At 33.3% G+C, this 11,093-nt stretch overlaps 1 protein-coding gene across 3 annotated transcripts; it reads right to left on the bottom strand.

The window, feature by feature from the left end:
* Nucleotides 1-7,933: 7,933 nt before the first annotated feature.
* LOC126753462 (leucine carboxyl methyltransferase 1) lies at nucleotides 7,934-10,414 on the bottom strand. Of its 3 annotated transcripts, none has more exons than XM_050464962.1 (5): nucleotides 10,181-10,414; nucleotides 9,796-10,079; nucleotides 9,191-9,616; nucleotides 8,810-9,114; nucleotides 7,934-8,750 (listed from the first exon to the last, which is right to left on the bottom strand). In XM_050464962.1, the coding sequence occupies exons 2-5, from the start codon at nucleotides 10,012-10,014 to the stop codon at nucleotides 8,714-8,716; spliced, it is 987 nt and encodes a 328-aa protein (XP_050320919.1). In that variant the 5' UTR covers nucleotides 10,015-10,079; nucleotides 10,181-10,414; the 3' UTR covers nucleotides 7,934-8,713. The 3 variants fall into 3 exon arrangements, with proteins under 3 accessions (XP_050320919.1, XP_050320918.1, XP_050320920.1); XM_050464961.1 differs by having other exon boundaries at nucleotides 9,796-10,083; XM_050464963.1 differs by having other exon boundaries at nucleotides 9,796-10,098.
* Nucleotides 10,415-11,093: the final 679 nt, after the last annotated feature.

Here is an 11,093-nt window from a genome sequence, read left to right on the forward strand (position 1 = left end):
CTCCAACTGGTTATCTGAACTTAGAAATACTTGTATGCACTTTAAAATATTTTTTTAACTCGTACGGGTTCTGACAATTCTTTGGTATTTGCTAGAGATGCACAAGAGGCCAAATATAAAATCTCGAAAACGAGATGACGCTTACAAAACTTATTACCTAACATTTCAATCAAAATATTTAGCTTATAGCTTAGCTTTGAACGGCCTCACTAACTCCGGCCAATTTTTCCCTTACGATTGAAATAAACAACAAACATTTGACAAAAAACATTAAGTTGTCCTTGCTTAACTGCTTACCTTTTTCTTTTAAAATTAATCCGTTGATCGGGTAATTATTACTGCGTTGCAATAAAAATCATTTGTAAAAAGTGCCTTTTTCACTATCGGAAGTTCTGAAGCACTGAGGGTTTTACGTATTCGAGAGCCCGATAGCATATTGTTAATACATTCTAAAATTTGTTTTTCTTTGTTTACAAATCCACAAATTCACTCAGAAATATTGATTTTTTTTTTAATAGAGCTGTGACACTTTCGTTATTTTTGACTGTCTTAATTATTTCAGTCCATTTTCGTTTTTTAATATATTTTTTTTTTTTTAATATATACATATTCTTGCGTATAAAATAATAGAAGCATTTTTTTCGAAGTACGAAGTCATCATATTTTGTTATAATTTTAAAGAAGCCTCTGGAAAGAAAAAACGTTCAAGTAACGAAGTAGTAGTACTTTTTTACTGGCGTATACACCGCTTACACGACTATAACCGAGTTAACAACAACGCGACAGTCGCTTCTTCTTTTCGCAACGTGGCGCCAATTCGAGATTCCGAGTGAAGCCAGGTCCTTCTCCACCTGGTCTTTCCAACGGAGTGGTTATTTTCCTCATCCTCCGTTCCCCGGGCGGGTACTTGGTCGAATACTTTCAGAACTGGAGTGTTTTCGTCCATACGTACGATGACAGGTCCTTCTCCACTTGGTCTTTCCAACGGAGTGGTTATTTTCCTCTTCCTCCGTTCCCCCGGCGGGTACTTGGTCGAATACTTTCAGAGCTGGAGTGTTTTCGACCATACGTACGACATAACTTAGCCAGCGCAGCCGCTGTCTCTTAATTCGCTGAACTATGTCAATGGCGTCGTATATCTCATACAGCTCATCGTTCCATCGAATGCGATATTCGCCATGGCCAACGCGCAAAAGATCATAAATCTTTCGCAGAACTTTTCTCTCGAAAACTCGTAACGTGGACTCATCAAATGTTATCATAGTCCATGCCTCTTCACCATATAGCAGGACGGAAATAATGAGTGACTTATAGAGTTTGGATTTTGTTTGTCGAGAGAGGACTTTACTTCTCAATTGCCTATTCAGTCTAAAGTAGCACCTGTTGGCAAGAGTTATCCTGCGTTGGATTTTGAGGCTGACATTGCTATTGGTATTAATGCTGGTTCCAAGATAGACGAAATTATCTACAACTTCGAAATTATGACGTGGGAGCCTAGTCGCGAGTGCGACGACTGTTTGTTTGATGACAGGAGATATTTCGTCTTGCCCTCGTTCACTGCCAGACCCATTTCAGAGATAAAGAGATGCCCAACTCATCTCTCATCGGAAGTGAGAGAGCAATTGCTAAACTCGATCAGCTGTCAAAGTTCAGGACGATTTGACGTTTAACAATTGGAAACGTGATTGAAATCTTATTAAAAAAAGTTGTTAACGGAGGGATTTGTTGCCTTCTAGACCACTAAATAAAATGTAAAACAACGATAATTAAAGAAAACACGAAATGTATTTGATGAAATATTTTGTCATGTGATGCATCATAGTATTAATTTTCAATAGAAATATATTAAAAACTTTTACTAACTGAGAGCTTACGAGCAAAGCCCTTGTTAAGTACTGAATGCTCAAAAGTCAGTTATTTTAATATATCATAAAAATATTTATATAGTTTCTCGCTATATTAAATGACCACTATATAGTAATTTTCAATCGTGATGAATATTGGGTGTTTTAACTTAAATGCCCAAAAATTATTATTTTGTCCGATCTGGCTATAATGGAAAATGTTATAAAAAACGCTCCCCTTTATCCCTACCCATTTGCTTTACTTCCTTGTCCAGTCTGGAGAAAGCAGAACTAAGGCGCGGGTGTTGAGGATATCAATATCAGCGGCATACGCCAGCAGCTGTACACTCTTATAGAAGATTGTACCTGCTCGATTATTTATTTATTTATTTATAATAATTCATATAACAAAAATAGTTTTATTATATAAATACATAAACGCAGCACTGGCTACGAGGCCTTCAGCCGTCTTGTAATTATAACTAGGTGAAAAATTCTAATTGCTAAGGGTTAGTAAAGATGTAAGTTGCTTAAATATATTTTAACAAATCGTTGGTTTTTAAGAATCTATATACAATCATCACGTTTTTTTCTGAAGGTTCACTTAGTAGTTTCATGAGATCAATGTTGCCAGAGTTGTGGGCTGTTGGGTGAAGCATCGGACAGAGTGTGAGTAAGTGTTTGATAGTAGCGGTGTCATCGCAAAGGGGGCAAATGGAGGGGCTTTTACCCGTTAGTAAGTGGGCGTGTGTTATGATAGTCGATTAAGTTCTGCAGCTCGAACTGTTTTCTCTAGCAGCAGATTGAAGAAGTTACACGATGGGGAGTCGCCTAGTCTGAAACCTCACTTGGTATCGAACGGCTCGGAGAAGTCCTTCCTGATCCTGACGGAGATTTTGGTATTGCACAACGTCAGTTTACACCGCCGTATTAGTTTTGCGGTGTTAAAAAATTAAGACATCGCGGCATATCAGATCCTTTTCGTGCTGTCAAAAGCATCTTCGAAATCGACGAAAATGTGGTGCGTGTTGATTCTCTCTTCACAGGTCTTTTTCACTTGGCGCATGGTGAATATCTGGTCGGTTGTTGATTTTCTAGGTCTAAAGCCACACTGATAAGGTCCAATCAGTTTGTTGACGGTCGGCTTTAATCTTTCATACAATACGCTCAATAGAACTTTATATTTTTTATTTTTAAAAATAATAAATTTCCCTTCACCCTATTGTATTTTTTGTCGAGATTACATATTTTCGAGGGCATACATAACATACAGGTGCCATATGATAATTGATATTGATCGGATAATACGTCCAGAAGAGACATTGATGCAGATCTGAAATTGGTTTTTTAACCTTGACGTTGACCGCTGAGAAGATTTTAAATTATAACATTACATGAAGTATTGCTAATTAGTGATACTGAATTTATATGTTATTAACTCATAATGACATTCTTGTGAATTATTAGGGGAAATAAGTATTTACAGAGCTGGGACTCTCCGGTGAATTCCGGGACCGTGAGGTTTACGAATTGCACGTGACCGATATAGTATATATTCTAGGTAAGTGTGCTATTAAAAACGATAATTTAAATGACCTCAATTTAGAAAATCAAGTAATTCGGGTTTGATGGTTAACTTCGAAAAATAAGCAATTACCTTTTTTACTTATGACTGAATGTCTCAATCACTCAAATTGCTTTAGCCCAATACCCAGGTAAGTCTCGTAGGAAGAAATTGAAATAAAAGAATAATAATGCTTACAAAGTTAATACGAATACAAAAATTTATAAAGTAGAAAGAAGAAGTTCTTATTGTGTGAGAGGTAGATTTTTTCACCAAATAAGTACAATTTAACTTGGGAAAATGTTGATGTGTAATTTATGTATGTAATATGTAGGTATCTATGTATATACATATGTATGTGAGTAAACTCACTTGAAAGAAACCCTCCTGTTGCAATATTGCACGTAATTTCAGACATTCATACAATTATGCACTTATATACATACATATATATATATATATTTAAGTGAAATAATTAGAAATTATGCAAACGCCTTCAGACTGCGATTACTAATACACTTAGGCCCTTTGTTCAGCACTAAACAGCATGTAGTTTCTTCAATGACAATAAATGCGGTCGACTTTTTTTGACCCATCAATTAAAATTAAATTAGTGATTCACGCGCCTATGACCTCTGGTGCTGGAGATACTGTACGAATCGCTCGTACTTATAAATGTTGTTCATTAATTAAAAAATAACTACGCTGGTTGACTTTTTTTAACGTGCAACATTGTGCTTAATTCGACATTCAATAATGGAAAAGAATAATGTAAATCAATTATGTACACATATTTAATATTAATTATATATTGATATTAGAAACTTTAGTTAAAGTCAAAAGCTTTGTTGCAGGAAATTGTTAAATATTTCTTACATACTTTTCTTAGTCAAGATTCTTCTTTTATTTTACCAGGTGTTAAAACGTCTCCTAACGAAGATTTAATGCTAGAAATGTCGTTAGAGGTTTTGCCATTGCTTTTAAAAAAACTTCATTTATATAAATTTTACAAAAAATATCTAATTTTTTAATAGCACAAGAGTTTTTTATGTGTGTGTGTACATAAATATATGCGGCGAAATTATGTTTCAGAACTGTTTTGCTAATAATGTCGTTAAAAGCAAAAACTTAAAAAAACCAACGTCAAAGCTTACATATTTTTAAACAGAAAATGTGTAAAATGTATTATTTTTTGAATTTTTAATGTGGTGTGTGATAATTTTTTCATATTTTCCGGGTGTGATTTTTTGCCATCCCTTCAGGAGTGCCTCCTTTAACTCAGCTTTGTTAGAATTTTGTGTTGCGGAAGCTTCGGTCTAGCAAAGCCCTAAAACACTCAATAACGTTTACAATTAGTATGTGAGAAGAATTCCATATACATATATGCTTGGTTTGTGCTTCAGATCATTGCGTTGATAGAAACGGAACCAATACACTATCTCAACAACCTTAGCCCTCGCTTTCAATCTTTCTTTAGCTCTGTATGAATTACTGCACTGAATTACTATTCCAATTCATATTGTATTTCAATAACCACCTTTTGAGCGGATAGCTATAAGTTAATTTCCAACAATATGCTCACAACTTGTATCAAACAAATATGGTGATTTATACCAATTAGCAATTCTCTTCACTGGTAGCTGTAGCCCTATGAGCAAAGCAACAATACCCATAGCTTTTCAACGTCCTTATACTTGTATTTTTGTTAGTCTCGACCTCTTCCAATAAATATTAAATTATAAGTCAAGATTTTGTCTGGCAAAGTACTCTGGAATTTATCCATTTGAATAAAGATACCGCACATTTAGTTGAACAATCCAACCTATATTTTTGTTTATAGCTATCGGTTAAATGAAACTTACAACCCAATTCTCGTGCCCTCACAAAAATCACCACCCTCCCTATTAATTTCAAAGTAATTTCAAAAGCACAAATACTCACAATTACCTCACACATTGGTGATGTCTGAAAGCAAACCTCACAATGCAAAGTCGGTTGTGTCTGTTTTTTCATTTCAATATTTTTAAAGAAATTTGCAATTATTTTATTTAAATAGAATGGAGGAAATATTCCAAAAGCGTTATCTATTATAAATATAAGCATTTGCCTGTTACAATAAATACTATATGTAACTTACGGTCTTTGTACATTTTACTTCCTTCTAAGTATGAATAAAAAAATATACATATTTAAGTTTAAATAATTTGGACACGATTTTATTTGTAAATATGTATGTATTATTTGATACATGTGCGAACAAAAATCTATTTATGTTTAAATATATGCTGTAAAGCTGCAGCTGCTCCAAAGTTGTTTTTCCATCAATTATTTATTTTTTTGTTTTCTAAAAATTATTTAAAAATCGTATATTAGTATTTTGCCCTGATTTTATCCATTTTTTGTATAACGTCATATTATTACCGGAAAGATATTCTGAATTTCATAAAGATCGCTCACAGTTTGAGCGATATCAATATCGGTTACAAATTCAAGTTTTAAATTATTATTTAAATATATGTTCGCTACGGGAAGTATTGACCAATTTTACACACTTTTGCCAAAAATAAAAATACGTTATTAATAAAATAAAAAAAAAACTAAATTTACGATTTTTTCGAAATTTGCATTTTTAATGTTACAAGAATACACAGCGAATTTTTTAGAAAAACAACTAGTTTTGAGTTTTACCAGATCTCCGACGGCGCTAAAAATGTCGTCCACTACTGCAGTAATTCCGGCCTTCTCCGTGGATCAAACTTAAAAATAAAAAAATCGCGTTTAACCATAAGAATTTCTCTGTACAAAACAAATCGAAAATTTGCTAATTGACGGCGCTTTTATAATGTAATTGATCTATTATTACGGTTTTTAACGCTATTGCGTTGAATGGAAGTTCAAGCAATTCAAGTTCAGATCAACTAAACTCATTTTTGGATTACGCAATTCAACTTTTTCAGCCGAAGTTTGATTGGTGCTGCCAACATAAGAAATTAATAGTTATTATGTACAAATCCAGAGAAAAGTTTGTTGATGTCATTTAGTAAAATTCCGGACCTGCACGAGACAAGCTATTACTTGAGAACATTAAAGTAAAATTAAGGGACTGGGAAATATTTCGAACAAAAACAGGCGACACTATGAACTAACCTTAAGAATATTCTTTTTGAATAAAATTAAAATTTTGAATCGTTTTACTCGTCCTCGGTTAATGGGTTGTATCCATAGTTCACAAATAGTGTATCCATGAATTTAAAAGCAGGTTTTGTAACAACCGTATCGTATGTAGGTTGCTGCAGCTAAAAGTTAAAATCATTTAAAAAGCATTCTTGATAACTACCGATGGCAAGAAAATGGAAATTTTCTGGTACCGTTTCTTCATCTCGTTTAGTAAAAATAAATCGCTTAAACGAAAATAACTTATGAATTTGCAATATACATTATTTAAAAGCCATTCTGCCAGTTTTGGCCCCAACATTTTTTTCAACGTTATATAAAACAAAATTAGTTGTTTAATTACCTGCCAAAACTTTATTTTTTACGTTGATAACACCAATCAAATTTCGACTCAAAATAGTAGAAAATCGTAATACCAAAAAAGAGTTGGGTTGATCGTAAATTGAATTGCTTCAACTTCAATTCAAACGAGTGAATTTGAAAACCGTACTAGCAGTGTTAACTGTGGGTATTATTGCATATTAGTATTTAGTTGGACTCCCCTTGACATCAATAACCGCTTGAAGCTGCCTTCCTATCGATTTGACTAAATTTGGCAACTGCTGATGTAATGCTGTTGCAAGTTTCTAATATGCGAGGAATTCAACGCTGAATCTCGTATCCGTGGCACCTAGAATCGATCCGTGCTGATCGAAATCAGCTTTGCGCTTGGCTCGGCTTTCAACGTCCACTATGCAGGCACTCTAACAGCGTTAAAAATCTGGTGTTTTTTAATGTTTTCCTCCAAATTTCCTTGACATTTTAACAAATTTTCAAAACTGGGCCTTGATGTGGTATGTTTAATTTTCTGAGACCATAATAAAGCAGCCAATCCTTAATCAGTTGTGCCCTATGTAGCGATTTACTTGTAAGGATCCATATTACCTCAAGAAAGGCTAAAATTTCAACTCCAGAGGTGAGATTAGTTTTTGTTATACACACATTGTGAAAATTGATTAAATCGGATGATAATCCCGCCTACTCCCCATAAAATTGTTAGTTAGAAACTACTATAAAAGTGCGATAACTTAATAAATAAATCCGGCAGAGACATGAAGCTTTACACCCTAGATAATACGAGGGGGTGCCAAAATGCAGTTGAGTTCCGCTTCCGATGTTTTTTCCACGACTTACCACCATTATAATTTATTTATACTATCAATTACAAAAATTATTTTAATCATATTAATGTATCAATAAATAAAATAACAACAAAATAGTGTCAAAGTTAAAAGGCAACGATTTTTCAAGATCAGTTTTGGTAAATTATTAAGTTAGATACATTCCTAAATAAAAAAAAAAACGAAAGTGATCATATTTTCTTTAAAGGTATTCAATGTATTTAAACTCTATAAAATTGGAAAATAATGTAGAAAACCGCTCTTGAACAGTTGAGTTGCAACCTGTTGTTAGAATACACAGCGACCAAGTATTATCAATTCGACTGCATTCCTCAAATTAGGGAAATGGGTTCTAGAGCTACAATAACAATAGGCATGCTCTTAAGCAAAAAGAATTTAATAATATCTACACCTGTTACAATGCAAACACTTTTATTTAAGGAGTTTTCAAAACTATCTTCAAAATATTCTCTTACATATAAACATATACATATACTATATTGAATTAATTTTTTAAACTCATCAGCTTTATCAGTATTAATTTTGATTATTTTGTTAAGTGATAACCACGGCACACACTAAGATAAATACTTGGATGGAGGAAAATATGATGTTAAGAAGTTGTGGAAGTATACATAAGAAAAATTTTGTTAACACTTAGAAATATTATAACATGGATTTTTTGTTTTAGATGGTTACAAATTTTTACATATAAATTACATAAAAAATGTATCTTGCAAATTCGCTTATATCTTACAAACAGGAAACTATATTTTAAATAGTTCAATTTTAAAGTACACAATTAGCCATGAAACTTTTCATTTAATATAAAAATAACGTTTATAAAAGTAGCAGTTGTTTTTACAGTGCTCCCGGGATAACTAAGCAATGGCGAATAGCATCATTCCATACAATGCATTACACTGGGTCTGTGGTTCACATTAAATTTGTATGTAACTGCTAAACCTCCTTCAATCGATGTTCAATGATGACATACGCTTTTCGACTCTAAATAGGAATCCAAAACTTCTAAATGAAATAAACGAATGTAATTGACAATTACTTACGTTATTTCAATGTCTTGAAATAGTTCACCTATCCAAGCAATGACAAGGCAATAATGTTGGAATAACTGTATAAGAAGCTCTGCTTCATCAAGCATCTCCAGTCTTTCAACCCGTTGTCTCTCTGCAGGGGATATGCTTTGATAAACCTGTACCATATCCCATGCTCGACTTCCGTTCCACCCACATTCCAGGAATCGACCTATTTGGGTATCCAAAGAAATGCATGACTCAACACCAGCTAAACTACAACCTCTGCTGCGTAAGTTATTCAACATCACTTCTCCGAATCTGTCGTTCATATTGACCTTAAAATGAAAGGTAATATTTACAAAATACTACAATATACTTCTGACAAATATCTTTAGATAGATAACTGTGTACCTGCTCATAGTTGACAAATACTGCAGTGATAAATTTGCTAGAAATCCATTTCAGCAAATTCTTACAATTTTGAGCTTCAATGTATACCAACACACATTCCGCAAGAAATATCGTAGGAAGTTTGTAGTCAATTTCTGCTTGTTGCAGCTTATTGTCTAATTCGTCAAGATTTCGTAGGTCTACGCCCATCAGGTGATAGCTGGGGCCATGCAAGTCTGTTGTGCTAAGACGAACTTCACCATCCTCATCATGGATTTTTGCTAGCAGTGCTTTATTGCGTTTAATTGTATAGCACTTTCGAGCTGTAACCGTTGGGAAATCTAATTCTATAAAATTTTTAACTTGATGTGGTGTGTCCTTCAGCCGAAAATATAGTGTGTCGAAACCGCACCCAAGGTTTATGATTTGACAATTTCCGTCAGTTTTCTAAAATTTAATTGTTCAAACAGACATTATTTATGAAACTTAAAATAGTAAACCTTATAACTTTTAAAATATTAAAAAATAGTGGACTATAATTTTGTTTATTACACAATTCGTTTAATATATTTTTAATAATTTTGAAGTAAAAAGGAAATAATGCTAGCATATCAAAACGCACTAACCTTCAGAAACTTTTCTATACACATTTCGACACCTTTAACTCTGGCGAAATAGCCTCGATTAATCTCTGGCGCTTTTCTATCTTGATTTCGAACAAAATATCCAATATAGTCATCCTTCCAATATCCTAAACGAACTGCACAACGTTTACAATCGCTGGCATCGTCGTTAGTAGCGATCACAGCCTCATCGCAATGATGAAATGTACAAGGCGGTTCCATTTTTAACAAATTCAATTAACTTGTATCCTACCAGAAAATTTATTATCCTAATTCCGGGGCAACAACTATCTGAAATAAGTGCAACTATTATTATTTCACAAAAACTGGTGGTATTTGGAACACAAGCGTATCACATATAGGTTTTATTTGGCCAACAGCCACAAACCTTGAACTTTAGTTTTCACCGCGATATCCTCTTGGTTGTCAGATGTTTTTCCTTTATTACACTAACATTGAAGTTTTACCAAACTTCTGAAGTCAATTAATTAGAACAATTCACTATAGTTTAACTATTAGTACTTAATTTGCAAATCCTTGATTGACATTTCACTCTTGCTGCTTAAATTTTATGTCCCCTGTTGTCTGATCGGAAAAATTCCGAAATTCTGTTAGGATTAGAAAAGCAAAGAAACAGTGTTGCATTATTTATAATAGTTTACAGATGTTTAGTACTTGTTTTCTTCTGACAATTTAACACATGTGGTGGTTGCCTTTGCTAAAAAAGAGTTGTCAACTTTGTATCTTATGTCGAAATGCATATAGTATACTGTGCAGTACAATGGATCCCAATTTAAATTGTTAAAAAGGTCCTGTACGATGTCCACGATTGCGGCAGCAATTTTGGTACAAACAAAAATTTTAAAAAGATTATTAATCTGCAGAAAAGTCAATATGACGTTATGGACGCTTTTTTGTTTTTTTTTGCAAAATACCATTCGCTATGTAAAATTTCATACTGAGAATATGCCTTAATTTACAAATAAAGTAAAGGTTATTTACTTTCAATGGATTCTATATCGTTTTATTTAGTACCATATTTTGTTTCATGTTATCACGTTAAGGAATAAAATTGTCGTTGTCGTTTTAAAGCGAAATAAGAAAGGCTATTTGGTATTCCTGTTGACGTTATTGACATTTATCGAAAACTCCCATAACTAGTCCAACTTCTCGGGCTTTAGTTAAGTATACAAATTAATGCGAGGGAAGTTTTAAAAAAATCAACCGAATCGCTTTCGATCTAAAGAGTAACTGCACTAAACAGAACAGGGGGCCTATTCTGTAACTCGATTCGAAAAAAA

This window comes from Bactrocera neohumeralis, chromosome 3, assembly GCF_024586455.1.
Source record: "Bactrocera neohumeralis isolate Rockhampton chromosome 3, APGP_CSIRO_Bneo_wtdbg2-racon-allhic-juicebox.fasta_v2, whole genome shotgun sequence".
Taxonomy (NCBI): domain Eukaryota; kingdom Metazoa; phylum Arthropoda; class Insecta; order Diptera; family Tephritidae; genus Bactrocera; species Bactrocera neohumeralis.

What these genes read in the sequence shown, in the direction of transcription:
- LOC126753462 (XM_050464962.1), bottom strand. Translation starts at nt 10,014, where the DNA reads ATGGAACCGCCTTGTACATTTCATCATTGCGATGAGGCTGTGATCGCT. An exon ending in GTATAGAAAAGTTTCTGAAG is followed by an intron (nt 9,617 to 9,795) that starts GTTAGTGCGTTT and finishes ATTAAATTTTAG; the next exon opens with AAAACTGACGGAAATTGTCA. An exon ending in TTTCAAGACATTGAAATAAC is followed by an intron (nt 8,751 to 8,809) that starts GTAAGTAATTGT and finishes ATTCCTATTTAG; the next exon opens with AGTCGAAAAGCGTATGTCAT.